Consider the following 23567-nt stretch of genomic DNA (forward strand, 5'->3'; position numbering starts at 1 on the left):
ATATAGTACATAAAGCTTTTACTTTACTGACAAGGGTTGCTTATTTTCACATATTTACTGTGTATAGGAATGACAGATTTTTCTGTGAAGTTTCCCTTACTATCTTTTTGCTTTATACTTAAACACGGTATTGGAGACCCCTTTCGTACTTCTCTGATGTGTTTTTTTGGCTGTGTTATGGTTGAGAGTGTTGTAAGAGCATTGCTTAAGCAGGCTATTTAAAGTTAACTTTTGAATGTCCTCCAGGCATGGGGTTATACGATGAGCAATGTGACACAACGTGGATTCCTTGGTAAAAATATACCACACATACGCAGACGACAGTACTGGAGCTTAATATTGAGCATGGGAAAACAGTCACGACCCAAATGTTAGATTTTTGTGTTCAGAAAATAATGACATCAGGTATCAGGCTGGATTGTCTACGAAGCCAGGAAAGATTATGACTAAAGGAGTCCATTTGTCATTTTTGCCCTGATCTAAGATCTAAGAGCTTTGTCAAAGAAGTGAAGAAGGCAACACAAGTAAGAGAAGCTCAACTCAAAGGAAGTCTGCAGGGATGCACAACTATATAATTCACTGCATTGAGAGGGTGATGATAAGTCTACAGTCCATGAAAGAATTTTTCATTTTAATTATTGGGACTGTCTTCTATTTTTTTGAAGCCTTTGCACGATTGTTTATCCAACCCCCCAGGAAGGATGTGGAAGGGGAGATTGTCCTGGTAACGGGTGCAGCCCAGGGCATCGGGAAGCTCATAGCAGAGCAGCTTGGCCAACTTGGAGCCACCCTGATCCTTTGGGATACAAACTGGGAAGCTCTTCAGATAACCACTAAAGAGCTGCAGGACAGTTTGGATGTCAGAGTTTACGCATACGTCTGTGACTGCAGTCGACGCACAGAGGTCTACAAGGTTGCTGAACAAGTAAGTAGTAGAACTAAAAGTTGTAACAGTAAACTGCTTAAAAAATGACATAACATAATACATAAATTGTGTTTTAACTGAGACAACTTTTTGTGGTAATCTGTTTTATTTAAAAAACAAACAAAAAAATGTACTGCAATGTGTGAATTTACTTGTTCAACATTTGTATAGTTTTTAAACTCATGCTTTTTTCCCTTAAGCCTTATTAGTTGTAAAACATCTGTAGTAGGTTTAAACGTGAATTACAGCTTTACTTTTACTTATTGAAATTTACATTTTGGACATTACTTGTCAAAGGTTGTCCAATGTGATAAAAACCCTGTGTGTCATTGGTTTTATTTTTTCTGTTTTTGTGTTGTAAGATGTTTCCTTTTCTGCTATTATGTCAATAGGTGAAACGCGACGTTGGCGATGTATCCATCTTAGTGAACAACGCGGGAGTTGTCACAGGAAAGTATAATTTTACTGATGCCCCTGACAATCTTGTGGAAAGAACACTTAAAGTTAATGTGGAAGCTCATTTCTGGGTGAGTGGATTTGGTCAAATAATAACCCAAGAAAGACAAGCATAGGTCATTCAGCCCATCTTGGCCAATGGCTGATTAGTAGTTAATTGACTCAAGGATCTTAACCACTTCTTAAAAGAAGTATTGGCTTCAACAATATGGATAGATAGCTTTCTCCATACTCCCACAACCCCTTTGTGTAAAGAGGTGGTGCCTGGTCTTTATTCTGCATGCACTTCCACATAGTTTCCACTTGTGTCTTCTGGTTCATATTTCACTGTTTGTTCTGACGAAATCCACCGGGTGGACTTTGTCAGTGCCTTTGAGGATTTTGAATATTTGTTTCAGGTTCCTTGGTAATCTTCTCTGCCCAAGTCTGGGTATTTAGTATAATGGCACATTAACTCCAGTTAATAAATGGAATAAAAGTGCAGAGCAAATTTTATGTTACACTTGCTGCACAAAGCAAATCAAGCCTAAGATTAACACCCTCTTTAACACTTTGGAATATATAGATCCACATAAAGCTAACCTAGATCATGGTCAAAACCTCAAAACTTACTGGCACTCATGTAATATACAGTAATTGCTACAAACAAACTGTGTAGACAGCTTTTCTTGCAATATATGTGGGATTCCTTACAAGAGTGAGTGGATTAATTTTGTTTTAAGATAATAATAGAGTTGTGTTGAAACACAACTAGCATTTTGCTTGCTTTCTTTACAACTGCAACTACATGAAGGTGAATATGATTCTGTTTTAACAAGATCAGATTTGTGACTCTAGGGAAATGGAAAAACAGAAGAAAATACAGCATAGGGAGTTTTGGTATAACAACAGTAAATACATGACACCCAGACTAGTACTAGTTTTACTGGTGAACTAGTAAAGAGACACTCTGATACTACTTTTACTTATATTTTCTCCTTAATTCCATCTTAATTTGTGTGCCACAACTTACTGTACATACAGTATGAACAAATCAATAGTCAGTCATCTATTACTGACTCAGATTGTTCTTTTCTCCAGAGCTCTATGGAGCTTATATAGCCCAGCTAATAAAATAATTGTAAGCTATTTCCTTTTGGCCTCACAAGGCACCTCTTTGCTAGGATCACGGTTGTGTACTTTCTAGTCTAGTCATGTTTTCTTCCTTTTCCTCTTCAGGATCCAAGTAAAAATTTCCTGTATTTTAGAGGGCTCCTACCAGAACCTCTTGAATGAACTTGCCACAGGCCAGTTGGAAACCCCCAGCTCTTGTATTTAAAAACAATATATTTTTTCTATTAATGCACTCTAGGAAGCACTATATTTTCAGGTGACCTAAAGCATGCACAGATTCTGTTGTAGCATCACATTCTTGATACTTCTGATACCAATTTTTCTTTCTATCTCCAACTTATAGACATACAAGGCATTTTTACCAGGCATGGTTTCTCGGAACCATGGCCACCTCGTGTGTATAGCTTGCCATGGGGGGCTCTTTGCGATGAATGGTTTAGCAGGCAAGTGAATGCATTTTTCCTCTCATTGCTCTCCTGGTGAAATGTACTAAAAGCAACTTCAGGTCATGAATAACATGATGTTTAGATTTCGCTTGACACACCTGATTTTTCACTTCATTTTCTATGGGCAAACATACAGTAAATATATCCTTGACTGATGCCACTCTACTTGCTTAGAATAAACATTTGTTGGTCAGATAAGGATTAGCAAACGAGGATTTGAAGTTTAGTCTGTGTTAGTCAGGCAATGAACATCTGATTATATCAGTTGAAAAGACAGTTGTTTTTCCTCTCTAAAATATGCATGTGTTAAGTGATTTTTAAGGTTATATTTTGGTTAAAATTATTTTGAGTTCATTAGTAGATAAAGTGTTGTATAGTTTTATATACTCTGTGAGGAGTTGTAAAAGCCTGTCATCACCAAGAAATTAGAAACTCCAATGAGATTGTACTTTTAAATCAGAATAATGCAGCAGTAGAAATACTGTACATGGGATTGCAGCAGATCTACAAGAATGTCCTCTTGAATTTGGAAATGTCAGGTATTGTTGAGTGCAAAGTAATGGATAACCTCGTAGATGTTACTGTGCAAAGCAAATTGTGTTTGAAATGATCGGGCTCTACAGACCAAGCACTTAGCCTTGACTCAGAGAAGTGTAGCAGACTAACGATAATGAGAAAAAGTTACTAACATAGAGCACGTGATAAACAGTGGAAAAGAGGAAAAGAAAGGGAGTGGGACTCGGAGGTAGAGGACAGGATGTGCTTAACTAGACTCCTGAAATATGATAACAAATAGTGAAAATAATTAGACAATAATTAGAATAAATAGCCTTTTGTAAAATGAATTGATGCATAAAAGGTGTACGTACATAAGCAGCTGCATCGTCTTTAGAATCTGAGAGTTGGTTTAAGAGGTGCCCTGTCTCTGAGATTCTCTCGCATTGAGTGAGAGTGAATAAAGCTGGCTCTGTCAAACTCCTTCTATCAGGGCTCTGATTTCTGGTGATGAATTTAACATAATAATCAATGTTTAAGCAACCGTGGGAACAAGTGGCATGTCAAGTTTTAATATAAGTATGCAGTACATGGACAGATTAGACATTGTTTCGGTTTTTACAGTGATGGAGCAGGTAATTTCAGTGTAGTGCAGGCAGTCCTGCACAATAGGACTGGCATTATATTAAGGCTGGTTATATATACTAAAATTAGCCAGCAGTCATATCACCTTGCAACTCACAACTGACAACCCAGTGAAGCTCAGCAGGTGTGAGCCCGGTCAGTACCTGGTTGGGAGACGTCCTAGGAAAAGCTAAGGTTGCTGCTGGAAGAGGTGTTAGTGGGGGGCACTCACCCTGCAGTATGTGTGGGTTCTAATGCCCCAGTACAGAGACAGGGACACTACTATAAAATGGCGCCATCCTTTGGATGAGATGTAAAACGGAGGTCCTGACTCTCTATGGTCAATAAAAATCCCAGGGTGTTTCCTAAAAAGAGTAGGGGTGTTACCCTGGCATCCTGGCCAAATTTCCCATTGGCCTGTAGCAATCATAGCCTCATAATAATCCCCATCTATAAATTGGCTTCAGAACTCTGTTCTCCTCCCCAGTGTTAGCTAATGTGCGGTGAGCATACTTTGCACTATGGCTGCCGTAGCATCATCCAGCTGCACATTGGTGGTGGGGGAGGGGAGTCTCCATTACCTGTAAAGTGCTTTGAGTAGAGTGTCTGGAAAAGTGCTATAAAAGTGTAAGCAATTATTATTATTATTATTATATTATTATTATTAAAATGGAGATTCCCAGCACTGAGCTCCTGAGCTTCCACACGCCTGCTGGCTCTACTAAATTGAATCCTTAATCAGTAACATGTTGCTTGCTAGGAACATTTGCAGGGTTTTTTTCTGTAAATTTGGAGCTTTTGCGTTAAAACGCAAAGTCTAGCGGTGGAAAACAATTTAAGAGTTCTTATTATTTGGTCAGTTGAGGGTTCAATTATGTGACTTGACAAGCTCAGCTGAAAAGAAAATCAGCTTTACTATTGTTTTGAAACCACATCACTCCAACAAAACAGGGAATTTAAAATTAACCTGTAACCTGAGCTGATTTTTGATTTATTCACAGATTATTGTGCAAGCAGGTTTGCTGCTGTAGGTTTTGCAGAATCAATTGCTTTGGAGCTCCTGGTTTTGAGGAAAGAAGGCATTAAAACAACTATTGTATGCCCTTACCTGATCAATACGACCATGTTTGCAGGCTGCCAGACAAAGTAAGTTATGAGTGTGTTGTGAATGCGAGCATTAGTAAAGAAATGGAAAAAAAACACTAATTTATAGTGTATGCCATGAGGTTATAAATGCTTATCATGTCTTTCTTTTGTTCTTTGTAGGTGGCCTTCATTCCTGCCAATTATGGATAAGCACAAAGCTGCTGAGGAGATCATTGATGCAATCCTCAGAGAGAAAATGTATTTACTGCTACCTTTCAGTTTGTACTTTCTGATGGCCCTGAAAAGGTAATGATGAAATACATCAACATAGCTGTGTATCATTATTGCACATGGAGTCAGTGTAGTTAAGAGGCACTCTACTGTTGACATGAATTATGCCTTTAACTAAGGCAGATTGTAACCTGCCTGTTATATTTGTATGAACATCCTTTCAAGGTTAGGGTGGGAGTCAAGAGCAGCAGTCAGAGTGAATTATGGGAGTGAATATTAATGAGCTATTTGGTAAATCAATTGGATGAACAACTAGTTAATATTCTTACTTGTGATTTACATCTAATTGTTCTCAGTGTGCCTATGATTAATTTGTTTTAGCTATCTTTACATATACAGTAACTGAAACAAAAAACATTATTATTTCTGTTTTGTTTCAGTTTTATGCCAGCCAAACTTGGGATCATATTTATTAATTTCTTTGGGGGTTTGGACTTAATGGATAAATTCAGAGGCATCCCTGTATCACCACCAGAAAGCTACAGAGAACCTGCAACACAAACACAGTTTCCAAAGCAGAACAGCACCCTTGAGGAAACATGGACAACAGAGTATAACTAGACAACAAAAACCTGTCAAGGGAATATGAGCATTTATATTTTAACTGAATTGTTTTTTTAGATAGTGCTTCATAAAGAATATAGTAGCGAAATAAAGAGTAATCAAGACACTGTCATGCATAACTGAGGAGAATTGAAAATGGTTGATTAATAAATTTTATTTCTTCAAATTATGAAATTTGGGCACTGTTATGTTATCGTGGAATTAAACAAAATAGCTGTCATATGTAAAAACCGACATCAAATGAAGTTTAATAGAAATTATTTTTGGGGTTGTAATAAATCAGGATTTTGTGTGGTCAATTTGTATGGTCATTCAGTTTGCCCTTAGCTCACATGCAATGTCTATAGCAGGATATATACTACAGGTGTACACTGCCTAAAGCAAAAGGAATCTAAAGAATATGGTGTTAAAGGATGAATTTCCCCAAATGTGAACAGAAAGAATGGATAAATGTAAATAGCTATTTTATATCTTATACCTTCTGTTTGTTCACATTTTGTTTCTTCTATTTTATATATTCTGTTTGAAGCATGCACAACTCAGCTCATGGCTTCAGTTTCAGCAAAAAACACAGCAATGATCATTTCCTTTCCAGCTGTCCATCCTACGACATCCTGACTGTTGTCACTACTTAGTACTGCCTCTTTGCTCCCTCATTCAGTTACATTCAGTTAACAATAGTAAGAGTAATCCAGTGCTAAGAAAACACATTTATAACATTTTTAAAGATTTCTATAAAATCTTAAAACCAATTTCTGCACATGTTAAATGGATTATACTGGGTCCTTCCATAGGTAGTGATCTTCTAAAACATGACACCAAGCTTACAAAGGCAGGATTCGTTCCCAGTGCTAAGGTTTTGTTGTTTGTTTTTGCAGAAAAGCTCTTGAAGCCATAGTTTTTGCTTATTCATTTTGCAGGTATGGCATTATTATGAAATTTTTGAAGAGCGTGTTTTCCGGAATTGGTAAGAAATTTCTAAGAATGATCCACAGTTAAAAAATGTTTTTACAATTTCAGCGTTCATATAGTTAAAAAGCAATGTGCTGGACTGATCACAATCCAAGGATTTTGGTGTGAGGAGACTGTGTCAGTGTGCAGAGTGCTGAAAAATAAAAAAGAAGAAGAAACAATTTGAGGAATCTTATTCAGATGTTTGGAGCACATTACACTTATTTTGCATATATAGTTCTTTTCATCCCAAAAGATCTCCGAACCCTTTGTGCATACTGTAGGAGATGACACACTTTATTCACCTTTAAAGTGCAGCACATACTGTACTTGATTGATGCAAGGCAGCTATTATACTCCAGGGGACCTGCTACACAACAGATAAGATGGAGATGTGAGGACTTGCTTCACTGGTTGAAGTAAGGGGTAATGTTAGTAAGGCTAGATTATTCAAGGCCAGAATGGACATTTGCCTAGACACTAGGGATAGCACCCCTACTTTTTCAAAAAGAATGTTGGGATATTTAATGACCTCTGTTCAGTTTAAGTGCTCATTTGAAGGATGTCACCTCCTACAGCACTGTGTAGGGGACACAGTGCTGTAGGAGGTGACATCCTCCAAATAAGCAGTTAAACTGAACAGAGGTCATTAAATATCTCAACATTCTTTTTGGGTCACAGTGAATTAATTTTCACTACATTCTGAATTTTCTAAATTCTTGTACAGAGGGAGGAGTAACACCATCTGAATTACAAACTGGAGGTCTCCCAGTCTTGCTTAATTTTTGAGATCTGACAAGAACAGTCTTCAGACTGGTAATGTTGCGGTCTTAAATTATGATGATAACGTGCGATTTCAATTGAACACCAATTTAACATTAAGATTCAGATTTTCCGCTCTGGTACCCTGAAAACAATAATGTTCTGTGATTATGCTTCAGTTGTTAAGAACCCCGTTGAATTTTATTATTTAATAAACCGTAGTCTCTGACAACCCGTTCTCTCCTCCTATTCCAAATCACGTAGTCACGAGGTAGGGCCACGCACAGATACAAGCACTGTGTGATTGGAAAGAGAGGTCCCACACTGTTGTGGCTGCCGAGTGGTGCAGTGTGGGCTCCGGGTTACCTATCACAATCTGGAAACTTTCTTCAGACAAATCTCTTCAGAACTCATATCGTTTTCCGGTATTGTACGTTTAACAGTTATTAGTTGTTTCGCATTTATTCGCAACCGATTTCCACTCTGGAAGCGAAATACTAAGTCTCCAGATTATACAGTACGCAGTGTGGTTGTTCACGTGGAGTCTTGCAGAGCTGCAAAGTCGGATGCACGTTTAGGCCAGACAGGGTTGGCTAATTGCGCATATTATTTAAAACAATTCTTACGGCGAAATCGGTATTTAGGCTCTGAAGACAGTATTTAGAACAACAGACGACATATAGAACAATGACAGCGAAAATGGCTTCCCTCGTGTTGGAAGACGGTACAGTTTTTAAAGGCCGCCTTTTTGGATCGCAAACTTCAGTGTCTGGTGAAGTTGGTAAGTCACTGTCTGGTTGTATTGTTTTCTCTCTTAAGGTGGAAGGGTTTTACGTAGGATGTAAAAGGGTGTACGTCTAAAAAAGGTGCAGTATAAAACATGTATTGCATTGTATATAATTAAGGGTTACTACTGGGCAGAGTTTTATTTTTGAGAACCCGTTTTTTAACTGCAAAAATAGTTGAAACAGTGCTCCAGTCATATCGCAGTTCAGTTTTCGCGCTGCAAGTTTAAATCTGCTCTGTGAACAGCACATAGGGACTGTTCCGCGGTCTTAAATTACTTTATGGAAATAACTATGGAGTACTTGGCGAATTGATAATAAAGAGAGTATCGCTGGCGTGGAAACTGGTATAAAACACTGTATCATATGCAATGCTAATTACATTTAGTAATACAAAATCGTGCCATATTGTCTTTTAAAATTGCATAATATTTGTTTTGTTTTTTTACCAACGAGACAACGCTATGATAAATATCCCCCCAAAATTGTGAAGTGAATAGCATGTCCACTTTGTGACAAAAAATTAACAACAGTCTCATCGTTTCTTGTAAATTTGCTTGATTGCTCTTTGTGGCCATCCTTTGAACGCATTTTGAAGGTGGGCGACTCTGGGATCTATAAATCAAAAGTTTTAGCTGGAAGTTTATTGCATCATTCCTCTGTACCACATGTGCTTGTTGGTTTAGGTTAGGGCTACCAGTTGCAGCTGGAAACTAAATGGGCAGAGCCCTCTTGTAGTAAGGTAACTGAAACTATAATTAAAATAGAAAGATAACATGCTTTCCTGTTTCACATGTGCTCCTTTTAATTTCTGTACTGCCTGATGCTGGTTCTCAATCCAGGGGTTCCCAGCCCTTGGCCTCGGGGAACATTGTGTCTTGTGGTTTGTGCTTCACAGGCTAATTGATTTCAATTTTCTGTTTGGCATAAATGTCAATTTTTCTTCAGCCCTTAAAAGGTTTAAAGGGATCTGTGCTTGGAATTAACCATGTATCGATTTTCTTAGTTTCCGAACTGCCCTATTTAAGGTTTTTCCTGACTTGTACCCTCTGGAATATGAAATATGCTCACTGTGGAAGTGGCTGATATAGTGTAATTCCAATTTGTCTTTTGGTCATGGTGGCCAACTAGTAAGAGCTGGAATGATGAGCAAGTCGGGGAGAGGCTGGGTAAAATCCTGTTTTTACACAGGATAAAGGTTGTTGGGGGTTGAATAGTTTTAATCAATGTTTTTGAGGCTGTTGGAAACTGTATTCTTGAAGAAGGGTGTTTTTGAAACTCGGGACTGACTGAAGAAACAAGTTAAAAGTCTAAGCAAGCAAGCAGATCAATCAAGTAATCAGTTAGCTCTTGAGATAAGATGGGACCACTGGAATTTACGAAGACATGAAATCTAGGAGACAGTTCTCCAGGACTAGGACTGAATATCTCTGACCTTTGGCAATAGGAAGAAACACCATATGTTACCTCAGGGTGTTTCAGCTTTGGATGTGGAGGGCCAGTGTATCTGCATGGATTTACTTTCTCGGCTCTTCACAACCAAAGCCAGGCTGTTGGTGTAATTGGACTACTTTGCCATCTTCTCCTAGCTTTTGAAGATTTTAAAGACATAGAAGAGGGGTTCCCAACTCTGGTGTTGGAGGCCCACAGACACACACGTGTCCCATTGCCTATTACACCTTAAACCCCTAAAGGATTAAAAAATAGGATAAATTCTAACTCTTTGACTCTTTGTTCTCAACTCTTAAATAAGTTTGAAGTTATCATTTACATGTTGGAGGTTACCATATTGGTGACCTGTGGTGATGAGTTCTGGTCCTGGTGAAACACCTGCCAGTCCATGTATCTGCTCCAAGACGAGTAGCTCATGGTCTAGCTCTTTCCAAACGATTTCCATGGAAGGGTGGAGAAAAAAAAAACAGGTCTGACCAGAAAGAGATGGGGAACACTTTCGGTATTTTAGGTTGTGCATGGTGTTGTGAAAGATTATTTTGGTAAATGACCGAGGCCTCGAGACATTCAATTAGCATGTTTGTGAACACCCAGCACAATATATACTCTAACAAATACAGGGTAACTGATGTCCCAAATGAAAATTAGCAACAAATAAGCAAGGTATTGAAGAAGCTAGCTTTAATGCATTGTACAGTATGCATTTCTGCCAACTGGCACCGAGTTAAGGTCAAGATATATTGGAATTTTGCTTGTTTTAAATGCAGCATTAAGATACAGTAATATTTTCTATCTGTAATAGTTCTAAGGTTGTAGGGTTTAAGTATAATATAGGTAGTGTTATAATCTCAATAATTAGAATCTCTGTAAAGTTATAATGTCAAATTCCAATATATCTCGACCTTACTTCAGTGCTAGTTGGCAGAAATGCATACTGTACAATGCATTAAAGCTAGGTTCAGGGTAGGAACATATGTAGTTCTTTCTCAAGCTTTGCATCTCAAGGAAGGTGAGGTTGCACTACCAATTTTACAACTTTCTTCATTTAAAAATTAAAGGCATCTTTATTTTTCTGTTTTCCTATGATTATTTCAGTGAATAATTTCTTTGGATTCTCTGTTTGTGTGGACACTTACCGTGAACTTGTAAAAGTGAGCTCTTTTTTCATGTATTACACAACTCTTGATTCCTTTCCAATGCCACGTACACACTGTGGAGCTTCTTCAATATGACCTGGGACCTTTTGTTTATCTGAAGGTAGGATTTGTCAGTTAAATAACAATTCTGTTCTTCCTTGTAGATAACTGGATTTTAGTAGTCACTTTAGACCTAGGTGATCTAGTGGTTTTGAAAATTGCCTTGGTGCAATGTGGCTCTCAATGTGCAGTAGTTTTTGGGGTTAACTCAAATAGCACCCCTGTTGAAATGTAGAGAGTGAGTAAAAAAAAAACTGAACTCCAGGAACTTGCTGGCATGGATGTTATGACTACATAGCAGATAGCTTGTGACTTGGACATCTGCCACCTCTGCCAACATGAGTGAAGAAAAAAATTCCCCGTTCCATAGAATCAGATTGAGTCCAGTTTTGCTTTTGTCCCTTATTCTGCATCATTCATCTAAGATGCTTCTGATTTAGTTTTGATTTAAGAGTTTGACAGTGTTTTCCCATGTCTTTCCTGATTAATCTTCAGTGTTTTTATTTATGTTACACTCTGGTGTTTTTTCTGTGTTGTCTGTAGTCTAAATTATATATGTAGGTCCCTTTGAACTCTACTAGTAAACAAGTTCCCTTGATTTTTTTATTTAGTAATAGTATCTTGTTTATTCCTTGAAGAATAACTGTTTTACTGTTCTTGATGTTTACAACAGGTTTACATGCTGTGCTGTAAATTCAAAAATAATTTTAAGTTAAACTTAAAAATCCCTATAGTATTATTCGGATTTAATGGTGAAAATCATTCCAGGAGTCAAAAGGAGCACTGCAGAGTTAACAACACAATGCACTGTTTTGCGCAAAGTGTTGTGGGAGTCTGGGACAAGATGCTGAAACCATGTTGTTTCTTACAAGATGGATGAAATCCTTGAATCATGTATCTACTAAAAACCACATGAGCCAGGTAGGCCAAATGGCCTTCTGTGATTTGCAGACCTGTTTCTTCTTATCTTCATTGTTAAAAAGGAGATTGGGTTACCTGTAAACAGTATTACAGTCCCTGATACTGTATTTTGTAATTGTCTAAATTAGTCTGATTTATTTTTGTGGCTCTTAGGAAGAATGCCAAAATCAGCAAAGTTGATGCACAGTAATACGTTGTTATTGCTTCCTCATCAAAGAGAAAAGATGGATCCCTTGCCAGATGACTGAATTACTCTGCACAACTGTAGGTGGAAATGTAGGACACTCCTGTAGGGTGTTCTGTGCCTTCCTAATGAAGGTAATAGTCCTGCAGGGGAGGGATCCTCTTTCGTGTCTGGAGTTTATTTTTATTTTGGAGTTTTTTTAAAACTGATTAAAAGGAATTTCAAAACTACCAATCGAGGGGAAAGCTGTGTTTTTCTTCAGTGCTTATATTTGAGACTAATTCCTTCTTTTCCTCAGTGTTCCAAACTGGCATGGTTGGCTATCCTGAAGCACTGACAGATCCGTCTTACAAATCTCAAATTCTCACTCTCACATACCCGCCGGTTGGCAACTATGGCATCCCGAAGGATGAAGAGGAAGACTCTGGCCTCAGCAAGGTATGTGGAGAATCTGGAACGCTCAAGCTAACATCTGCTAATCAATGAATAGCACATATTTTCTAATATGACTGTTCAGTAACTGACATAAGCATACTTCGTCTTTATGTGTCAGAATTGAATTTAAAAAATAAATCTTTCAGTGGGACCATTTGTGGCGCTGTCAGGTTTACTTAGTTGCTGATCTCTGGTGAACTTGTCAAGTAAGATTCTGTTCCTTACTGAGAAGGTGTAGTATTTTAAGTAATTTTTTCTGCTTTGTTCTAGAGCAGTTCTAAACTGCTCTTTTCATATCTTAATTGGAATAACTGTGTTTTCTTGGTGTTTAACCTACAGTGGTTTGAGTCTTCTAAAATCCATGTTGCTGCCCTTATTGTTGGGGAGGTTTCCTGGAACCCAAGTCACTGGAGCTCTGCTATGTCTCTGGACCAATGGTTGAAAGAGCAAGGAATTCCTGGGCTTGAAGGTACGTTGACCCCAAAGTAGCAGACTTTACAGAAACATTTTGGTAATTTGTTACTTGTAATACATCAATCTGCTGGTTAAAACCTAAAACAATAGACAGTTTGACTTCTGATTTAATAATGGTAATTAGTACCACAGGCTGGAAACATGAGGTCCCTGTAAGGCCTCTGAAGTCTGGTATACATGTTGTAACCTGTTCACTCAAATCAGGTTTAAACTAAATGAGTTAGATGGGCAGAGTGGACCGCTTTTATTTGTGAACTTTGTTATAAATGTGACACCGGGACCAGGTATTTTTTCCTATTGACACCAGAAGTTTTTCTTATGTAAGTCCTACAAGGAAAGAAAGAATGGTCTATTAAAGATTTATCATCCTTTATAATTTTGGCCTTTTATCTAGACTGACTGTTACAGTTAGTTTTGGGCGACTAAACTGCACCTTTCAATCTTCTTTCTTCACTTAAACTGATTTTCTTTACTGTTCATATCCAGAAATGGTGCATTAACAAAGCAATAAATATTAATAACAAATGCCCAAGATAAGAGATTCTGTTCTCCAGAAAGTCTTCTTTGAATATGTAAATTCTTGTGTATGCTTTTATTTGCTGCAGGAGTGGACACCAGGTGTCTGACCAAAAAGATTCGTGAGAACGGGACCATGCTGGGGAAGCTTGTGTTGGAGGGAACACCAGTTGAGAACATTCCATTTGACAACCCGGACACAAGGAACCTCGTCAAAGAAGTCTCTATGAAGGCAATTGCATTTTTTTGAAGTAATCACCAAGAAGTTGGCAAATCAGGTTGACTAGTGACAGGCTGGTCCCAAGGGACAGGTGGGAGTGATGGTGATGGAGGCTCATTGTGGTACAAATATTTAAAGAGGATATCGTCACTAGCTATATTTTCTTAGGATAAAGTATCTAGTTTAGTTAGTATCTATCTATCTAATATCTTAGTTTAAAACTACTAAACATCTTTAGTCTTCAGCAAAGGTGCCTATGGGGGACTTGTTAGATTTATTTAAAAGTGTGGAAGACAATGATGAGGTCAACCCAGAGGTCTACTTGAGTATCACTCTGGAAATTAAGACCAGTGCATTTGGGACAGGAAACATCACACAGGATCGTAGGGATCTGGAAAATTATGAATGTTCTTGTTGCTGAAGAGTCACTAGGAGCTTTCAGTAAGTTGCTGGATGATGTTCTTCAATTGACAAGAAGTTAGTAAATCGAGAAAGATGGACCAGATTGTGTCGTCATGTCTAACTTATTTTTCAGGGGCTGAATGAAGTGCCACTTCAAACAGTTCTATTACTTTACATGTAGTAAAGATATTCTATGCTGCTCTCAAACATGGCTGAGTTTAAACTCAAACTAGACTAGACCCTCTCCACATGCCTTTTCTTGGCTTGTCATAGGGGTGGAGGTCACTCCTGTGTTTATTGACTGGCTGAGTCGCCTAGGAAAGTGGTGTGGTCTTGTAATTAGTTGTGGCAGGGCAGGTGGGCCACCCTGCCCCTAGCTGCACAATTAAAAAGCATGGCCTGAGTTTCAAGTGTATATGAATATTTAATCTGTAACATACAGTACTAAAATAGTACTAAAAGTAGCTTTTAAAATAAAGTTGACTTAGACCAGTCTAGCCATGCAGTGTTTTAGTTCAATTATAATTATTATAATCATTTATAAATTATAAAACGTGGGGTCTGTAGATAGATACTTTATTCATCCCATGAGGGAAATTGCAGTGCAACAGCATCTTAACACAGACAACACAGCCACAGTGTAACGAATGATACAATAATAATAATAGTACAATACATACAATACAATCAGTACAGTGAGGGGTGCACTAAAAGAGTTACTCACAGTCCGGGCACACAAAGAACAAACTAGAACAGAACAGTACGCAGAAAAATCGTATCGCACATATGAATATAAATATAGTAATAGATATAGATATAAATATAGATATAAATGTATTGCACAGGTCCCTGGCATATATTGCACAAAAAACGGTTGTAGATGGGAAAAGAAAAAGAAAGAGAACAGATGTAGCAGTAGAAGCGTTCAGTCCAGAAACAGGTCACTGTCAATGTTGCCTCTGCCCAGACGCAAGGTGGATGCGTTGTACAGTCTTATGGCAGAAGGCAAGAATGACTTCCTGTAGCGCTCCCTGTCGCACCGTGGATGAATCAGTCTATTGCTGACATGCTCTTCATTTCTGCAAGCCTGTCATAGAGGGGATGGGAGATGTTGTCCATGGTGGCCTCTAGTTTGGACACCATTCTCCTCTCAGCCACTACCTCCAAGGGGTCCAGGTCAGACCCAATGACAGAGCTTGCTCTCCTGATGAGCTTGTTCAGCCTTTTAGAATCCACTGCTCTAATCCCAGGGCCCCAGCATACCACTGCGTAGAAAATGGCGCTCGCTACCACCGACTGATAGAACATATGAAGTATCTTACTACATACATTGAAGGACCTGAGCCTCCTCAAGAAGTAAAGTCGGCTCTGTCCCTTCTTATAGATGGCCTCGATGTTCTTAGACCATTCCAGTCTATCGTCGATGTGCACTCCCAAGTACTTGTACGAGTCCACCATCTCCACGCCACTCCCATGGATGTAGACAGGAGTAGGTTTGACCTTTTTCCTCCTAAAATCTACCACCAGTTCTTTTGTCTTTGTTACATTCAGTTCCAAGTGGTTCACCCCACACCACTCCACAAAGCTGCTGACCAGTTCTCTGTACTCCTCCTCCTGCTCACCCTTGATACTTCCCACAATTGCAGAGTCATCTGAGAACTTCTGCAGGTGGCATGACTTTGAGTTGTACTTAAAGTCCGAAGTATAGAGGGTGAAAAGGAATGGAGAAAGAGCTGTCCCTTGAGGTGCCCCTGTGTTACTCACTACCTGTTCAGACACACAGTTCTGAAGTCTCACAGACTGTGGTCTGCCTGTCAGGTAGTCAGTGATCCACGAGGTCATGAAGGCATGGACTTGCATCTCCTCCAGCTTCCTCCTTAGAAGTAAGGGCTGGATGGTATTGAAGGCACTGGAGAAGTCGAAAAACATGATCCTTACAGTGTTGCCAGCCCTGTCCAGGTGTGAGTAGGCCCTTTGCAGCATGTAGATGATCGCATCCTCCACACCAACACTGGGCTGGTAGGCAAACTGTAGGGTGTCCAGTGATGAGCTGACCAGGGGTCTCAGGTGGGATAAGACCAGCCTCTCCAGTGTCTTCATGACGTGAGAAGTCAGTGCAACTGGTCTGTAGTCGTTGAGGAAAGAGGGGCGCCCTTTTTTTGGTACCGGGACCAGGCATGATGTCTTCCAGAGCATCGGGACTCTCTCCAAGCACAGGCTCAGGTTGAACAGTCGCTGGAGCACTCCGCTCAGCTGTGCAGCACAGGCCCTCAAAACTCTGGGACAGATGTTATCTGGTCCTGTGGCCTTACCCTGGTGCAGCCTCTTCAGCTCCTTCTTCACCTGGTCAGCCGTGATGGTCAGCCTTGCCTGGGGGATGGTGCTCTTAGTGCTTTCAGTGCTGCAGGTGTTAATGGCGGAGGTGTTGGAGAGTGGCAGCTGTGGGGGATGGGTGGGTGAGTAGCTGTCGGGGGTTGTAGCTGTAGGCGGCCATGTTTGTGGGGGGATGGAGGAGGTGTTGGGCAGTCGCAGCTGTGAAGGGTTAGGGAGCGTGTGGCTGTGGGGGGATGGGTGTTGAGCCACAGAGGACCCAGAATCAAACCTGTATTACGTACATGGAGAACATGAAGTTCTGAAATCTGTACTGTGAAGTAGTGAAATTTGGTGTAAATAAAAAATGGGACCTTTCAGAATGTTCTTGTAGACATTGAAGAGCTTTGTGTTGGTCTTTTCACACATGACGAGTTGCTCACTACCTTTGGACATGGAGCTGATGAAGTGTGCTCTGGTCTGTGCTGTCAGTCTGAGGGATCATGAAGAATATGTATTACGTTTGTTTTTTCAGACTTTATAAACATTCATATTAATAATCTTAAGCGTTGTCTGAAGTAGTCCCACTCAAGACTTACTCTTGAGCATTTACATATTAACTACTTTTCAAACAGTTTTTTTTTCAAACAGACACTGTTGAATTATTCCCCTTTGTTTATTCCAGTTAATTATTTTTGTGTTGAGTACTTAAACATTTTAACTTCAAGGATTATTTTTTTTCTTTTCTCGGTCTCCATAATTAGCCTTGTATGTAAACGGGTTCTTAAGTCCACGTTTTGTTTCTCACTTTGTATCTCAAGACGTTAGTTATTTATTGACTGTTTTTGCTCCCTTGTCAACAGGAGCCCAAGGTGTTCAACCCCACTGGCGATGTCAGGATCACTGCGGTGGACTGTGGCATTAAGCACAATCAGATCCGCTGCCTGTGTCAAAGGGGGGCCTGTGTGACGGTGGTGCCCTGGGACTACCCATTGGACAGCAAAGGTCAGTGAAGTCTTGACCAATCTGTATCCTATCCTGTCGTGCTTCATTAAGTGACATTCTCCATTGCCAGCATTGTTGATTGAGTGGAAGGGCTCTTAGTGTTCCTTTGCTCTCATTGCACTCCAGTGTGTTTACTGGTATATACTGTATTCCATCCTGCTTTTTCACAGGGACTGCATTCATCCATCAAATTCTGGCTTGTCTTTATAGGGAAGTTTCTTTTCTTGTTTTTAAGCCAGACATGCTTTGTAGGCAAACAGATGATTTTCTGTAGTGTCACTGGATTTCCTAATATGCTTGGCACTAATGCCTTTTTATATGTTTCTCATGAATCCTGTCTTGAACTTTGACACTTGCTATCCTGACAGTCGATAAGGGACACAGTATGAGGCTGTACTGGTGGTGCAGTTTAAATTCTGTTTCATAAGTATAATCTGCTACTGTTCGATAGGAAGAGAGTAATGCGAATGTCACATTGGAACATCTTGGAAGCCTTTGGCAGTTTATTTGAATACACTGTGGCTTATTAAAAAGTTGCGGCAGGATACTACCAGGTTAACCTGGTGTCCATTAAGCTCTGACAGCATCCTTCAAAATCTCCCACATTTTAATTTTCAGGAAGGTAGTTGAATGTCAGGAATATATAGTTATTTTAATATACAGTATAAGCATGTTTATGTTTTACTTTTATTGATCTACCAGTTAGTTAGAAGTTACCAATGATAGGCTGTGAAACAAGAAATCAAATGTACTTTTTAATAGTTATTTGCATTGAAAATTACAGTTTTAACACATTTATGTGCAGAACAGAATTGGGAACAGCAATCAACAGTTTTATCAGAAAAACCTTTATATTCAGTTGAAGATATATACTCCGAATTGTATTTAAAATAACCTGCTAAAGCATTAATAAAGAACTACATATTATGAATAATAAACTAGTTTTACATATTGAATATTCTCACTGAAAGCAGTGTCTAGATTAGTTGCTATTCTGCCAGAGCTGTTTCACCCTATCAAAACATCCTTTTCACTTTTCCCCGCAGACTTTGATGGTTTGTTCCTCAGTAATGGTCCTGGAGATCCAGTGTTTTGCAAAGAGACGATTGAGAATGTGAAGAAGGTTGTGTTTCAAGAGAATCCCAAGCCTGTGTTTGGAATTTGTCTGGGCCACCAGATCCTGTCTCTTGTCATTGGAGCCAAGACCTACAAAATGAAGTGAGTTTCTACTTTTGTAACCCTTTTTATGGAGGAAATATTACCAATAGCAACAGGCTGTCAGGATGGTAGGGGTGTGCTGAATGACTAAATATATGAACACGTGTTCTTATTGATTTATATACAAGTAATTTGAGTAATTTTATTTTTATTTACTGCAAAAAAACAGAAATCAAGACACCCCCACTCGATACTAGATGGTATGCTGTAATATTCTCTCTCCTGTACTGGTCTAGTTGTTTTGCTTGTCTTTTGGACTTGACCTAAATGGAAAGAGAGAACTCAGTTAAGAATAGATGTTTTTCTTTTTTTTGACTCAGAAAGTGCCACTTTGGTTAGTTTATAACTGGACAAAAATATGCATCATGGTTCATGAGGTAGTTAACATACAAGGAGGGGACAAAAAATGGAAATGCCTGAGTAATTGAAGGGGAGTATCTTGAAAACAAGGGCTTCCACACTGGTGTGGAAAGTGACATCCCAGCTTGCTGGAAATGCTGGTTGCCTATAAGTTTGGCTAGCATAAGAGCTCCTCAGGAAAGAGAAACATTGGGCAGAAGACCATGCTCCAAGATCAGTAATCAGAAGGGCAGCTCAAGAAAGAAATGAACAGGAATAAACCTACCCAGATGTAACACTGCAGGAAATTTTGCTATGGGTATTTTAAATACCAATACAAAACTCCTGCTTTATCAGTTTTAATTTAACTATGAAAGAGTGCTACTTTTGCCAAAGCTGGTATCTAAAGTAGAGAACTGTGGACTGACATGGTGCCTGTCAGGTGGGTATCTGAAGTAGGGATGCACCGATATGGAATTTCTGGGCCGATAACAATAACCAATAATTTACAGCTTGTTGTGGCCGATACAGATTCCAATAACCGATAACGTTGACTTTTATACATTTTAAAACAAGTTCAGACTATAATCCACCATTGATGTGTAATGAGTTTGTAAGAAAGCTGAAACTCTGTAAAGCTTAGCGTACTCATCAGACTAAAGTCCATATGTCTGTTGTGAAGCTAATATCTCTGACCTTAGCTTTGATCAGGTTGTGTATGTGTGTGGGAACAACAGAGAAGTGGCGGCTTGGGGGATTGTAACGGGGTTCCAAATGCTCAATTAGTTGATGGAATCCTCGATCCTCCACAATCGAAAAGGGTTGGTCATCAAGTGCTATAAACGCTATGATTTTGTCTGTGATGCCTTTAGCCTTCAGACTGTCCTTGGCAAATTTTCTGTAATTTTCAAATGCCTGTTGGATAGGCATCGCTGCACTTGCTCCTGTTTCTGTTTTCTTGCTAATGCTAGCTGCCTCATGTTCTTTAAGTAAATCATTGGAATGACGGGTTTTCCAATGACTAATTGGAGTATTAGTATAGAAACTCATTACTTTGTTTCCTCCTTGCTGTACTTTGGCTGAACGTTTGTTGCAAATTGCAATTCTGTTGTCCTCTGCTAAAATGGTGAAAAAGTTCCACCGACATTTTCACTCTGCAGCAAATGTACTGTACCCAGTCTAGTGCGTCAGTGCATGCACATAAAAAAAGCAAGTTGAGCAGACAAAAATAGGGTGCCGCATTATCGGTTGTAATTATCGTCTGTAATTCCAATATCAGAAAGATAATAGGAAAATATAATCATTTATCGGAGAACAATATATCGGCCTCCAATACATTGTGCACCCCTAATCTGATGATATCAAGCCCTCGACACCTATGGGCCTCACCTTCCTTTAAATCAGGTATTGTGGTTAAATTGTGAAGAACTGCTGATCACAGCACGTCTGTTACTAGTCTCTTGTTTTTCATTGAATCTTAGCATAGCTATTTTCACTCAAGGTCATATAATTCTCCTCTCCCTATAAAACAGATGTCCAATTCACTAGAGTTCTTTCTGGAACTTATTTTTTCAGTATCGAAAGACAGTAAAGTGTATTTATATAGATACACTAAGCAAATATTAAATACTAAGCAAAATTAAGAAAAAAAGTGACCAAAAGAGAATGTTTAGTTTACCTCATATAACACATTACTTTTTCCAGCTCAGTAATATACTGTATACCCATTTTCAGTTATACATGCAAGAGCATCAGAGTTTACAACCAAGAAGCAATGCTGTTTTTTTGTTTAAACTTGCAGTTGGCAGCAAGGAACAGAAGGAAATGGGGCATTGCCAGTATTATACAACCCCTTTTTTTGGCCAAATGTCGCAGCCTGTAGGTCAGTTGGAAGCACTGTAGATCCATAGAGTATCAGCAAAGACTGATAGAGGGGGTGGTAACACTGATAAGCAAGCAGGTGCTGTGGAAGAAGAATTTTCATAACTAGCATTGTTTAGGCTACAGGAGGAACACGCATGAGTGGTACAGTACCATGGAGGTTAGCTTGGCTGCCTTATAGTCTTTGTGTACTGCTGGGTTTTATTTGAGCATGTGAATACCTCTGTGTGGAGTTTGAATCTTTTCAATATGAAGTTTCTGTTCTTTTGAATTACCCCAAAAGAGACAGAAGGGGGCTCTATTACCAAGGGAAAGACCAGTGAAGTTCTACTGTAAGCTGTGTTAGGTTTTCCATTTGAATGAGTGCAGGGATGAATGTGCTTTATCTAATAAAGACTAAGGCAAAAATGCATGTGCAATGCAAGATCATTTGGACAAACTAATTTAAACAGTTCATGGCTGGTTCTTAGATTTGTTCATTTGTAGGTCTGGTTTTGGTTATCCATTTTCCTTTTGGTAAAGAGGTTCCTCTAAAAAATCTGTAGGCCATTGTACATAAGAATATGACTCTGCATTCTGGAATGGTTACATATAAGAGGTTTACATTTTGCCCATCTAGCTCGGTTGGTAGTTAATAGTTGATTGATCCAAGATTCACATCCTGATTTTTCTTGAAAGAAGCCAAGATATCAACTTTGATAACAAGGTTAGGTAGCTTGTTTCATACTCCCACAATCCTTTATGTAAAGAAGTATTTCAGTATTCTGTAGAAGTCTGCTGGGCTGGCCTTTTTACTGCCTTTGAGGCTTTTGAATAGTTTTAACAGGCCCCGTCAGTCTTATCTGTTCAAGACTAAAAACATTCAGTTCCTTCAGCATTTAAGCAAGGATTATTCTCATATACTGAAGAAAATATTGCTGCTCTAGAATCAAAGAGCAACCAAATATATTTTCTGTAATATGGTGACCCAAATTGTACACAATATTCTAAATGAGGCCTTATTTGTACATTATACAATCTCTTGATTAAAACTTGACTATATATGCCAACATTGATTTTTTCTTTCCCACGTTGTCTAAAAGTTGTGAACATGTCGGTGAAATCACTTAAGACCTAAGCTCTCTTTCCTATCTATTTATAATGTTACTTCCTGTTTATAAAAACTCTCCACTTTACATTAAACGTCATCTGCCAGGTGTTGGCCAAGTCTTTTGCTTCTGTAGTGTTTGCTAATTCTTCTGTATTCGTTTACTAACCATACCCCAACCACATTCCAGTTGTGCTTTGCCATCATTTAAGGTTTTAGTTCATTATAAACCTGTGTTCTCTGTGTTGTGCTCAGGTATGGGAATCGTGGACACAACCAGCCATGCATTCATGAAGACACGCAGCGCTGTTTCATCACCTCTCAGAACCATGGCTTTGCGGTGGATCCCAGAACTCTTCCGCAGGACTGGTCTGTGCTCTTCACCAACGCCAATGACCACAGCAGTGAGGGGATCATTCACAACTCCAAGCCCTTCTTCAGGTAGCAATGGTTCCACTCTGTTGGTTCTTCAGTGTGTCTGTCCTGAATGCTTTATGGTTTCCCCGTTATTGATTTCTTGAAGCAAATCGTATTCTTTGTAGTTATAAATGGGTGGTGCCATGGTTAGCATCTGCCTTGCAGCGCTGGGGCCCTGGGTTCAATTCCTGGGGTGCTGTCTATGTGCAGTTTGTATGTTCCGGGTGCTCTGGTTTCCTCCTACAGTCCAAAAACACAGTGGTTCATTGGCTTCTGTAAAAATTGGCCCTGGTGTAAATGTGTGCATGTTTGTGTCTGAATGTGACCCGTCCATGGTCTGTCCTGCCTTGTCTCCGTTGTTTGCCGACTAACGCTTCAGCTTCCGCTGCAACCCTGTACTGGATAAGCGGATTAGAGAATAGATGGGAGGACAGACATTTAAGCTCTTAAAGTGACACAAAACTTGCCCCATATTGAATAATTGCATTCTCACAATGCATACAATTTGGCAGCACAGCATGGTCCAATCTTATTTTAGAAATTTAGAAAATTTAAGAAAAAAACTATCTGCTGTTAATTGCTGCTTTTTTATTTCGATTTGAGAACTGAAAAAAATGAAATTACCCATACATAAGGCTTTTTTGTGTGAAATGTACCATACCTCCCTGATTTATGGCTCTGAGAACATGACTTTTTAGTTGACATAAACAAGATACAGTAGTTTTATTACACAGAGTAGAAGTCTTCCCTAGTCGGTGTGGTATTTTGTTTCAATACATTAATTGATTTGCACCTAGTATCACTCATTCCTTTGTTTCTGGGGTAGTGGTGGTATCATTTGGGGTTTGACATGCATTCTTGCTGTCCTGAATCTTGGACAGACACTTCATATCCAACCAGAAATACTCTTCCCCCGTCAGGTCCCAGCTGCTCATTTACTGCCTATAAGACACCCATCTGGGATCTTCCAATAACATTGTTGCACCTTTGTCCATCACTTCTGGGGCATGCA

At 39.2% G+C, this 23567-nt stretch overlaps 2 protein-coding genes across 4 annotated transcripts in view; both read left to right on the plus strand.

Moving 5' to 3' along the window:
• Window positions 1-265: 265 nt before the first annotated feature.
• Window positions 266-7133, plus strand: LOC148674622 (epidermal retinol dehydrogenase 2). Its single transcript, XM_088624918.1, has 6 exons — window positions 266-925; window positions 1318-1452; window positions 2838-2937; window positions 5061-5205; window positions 5326-5451; window positions 5817-7133. Exons 1-6 carry the CDS (start codon window positions 560-562, stop codon window positions 5995-5997), a joined length of 1053 nt encoding a protein of 350 aa, XP_088481044.1. The 5' UTR covers window positions 266-559; the 3' UTR covers window positions 5998-7133.
• Window positions 7134-8011: 878 nt separating this feature from the next.
• The window catches only part of cad (carbamoyl-phosphate synthetase 2, aspartate transcarbamylase, and dihydroorotase), a 52918-nt gene continuing 37362 nt past the window's right edge, over window positions 8012-23567 (plus strand). For 2 of the 3 annotated variants that reach the window (XM_088624920.1, XM_088624921.1), the window contains exons 1-7: window positions 8013-8494; window positions 12550-12689; window positions 13026-13155; window positions 13766-13908; window positions 17472-17613; window positions 18660-18831; window positions 22394-22579. In XM_088624920.1, the coding sequence (XP_088481046.1) occupies window positions 8401-8494; window positions 12550-12689; window positions 13026-13155; window positions 13766-13908; window positions 17472-17613; window positions 18660-18831; window positions 22394-22579 (1007 nt within the window). In that variant the 5' untranslated portion in view covers window positions 8013-8400. Of the gene's footprint in view, window positions 8495-12549; window positions 12690-13025; window positions 13156-13765; window positions 13909-17471; window positions 17614-18659; window positions 18832-22393; window positions 22580-23567 lie in introns of all 3 variants that reach the window. The other variant, XM_088624919.1, reaches the window with a different exon arrangement.

This window comes from Lepisosteus platostomus, chromosome 3 (assembly GCF_059453375.1).
Source record: "Lepisosteus platostomus isolate fLepPlt1 chromosome 3, fLepPlt1.hap1, whole genome shotgun sequence".
Classification (NCBI taxonomy): domain Eukaryota; kingdom Metazoa; phylum Chordata; class Actinopteri; order Semionotiformes; family Lepisosteidae; genus Lepisosteus; species Lepisosteus platostomus.

Excerpts from the sequence above, each read along its gene's own strand:
- LOC148674622 (XM_088624918.1), top strand. The coding sequence starts at position 560 with ATGCACAACTATATAATTCACTGCATTGAGAGGGTGATGATAAGTCTA. Across the intron at positions 1,453-2,837 it reads ATGTGGAAGCTCATTTCTGG|ACATACAAGGCATTTTTACC; the intron begins GTGAGTGGATTT and ends TCCAACTTATAG. Across the intron at positions 5,452-5,816 it reads TTTCTGATGGCCCTGAAAAG|TTTTATGCCAGCCAAACTTG; the intron begins GTAATGATGAAA and ends GTTTTGTTTCAG.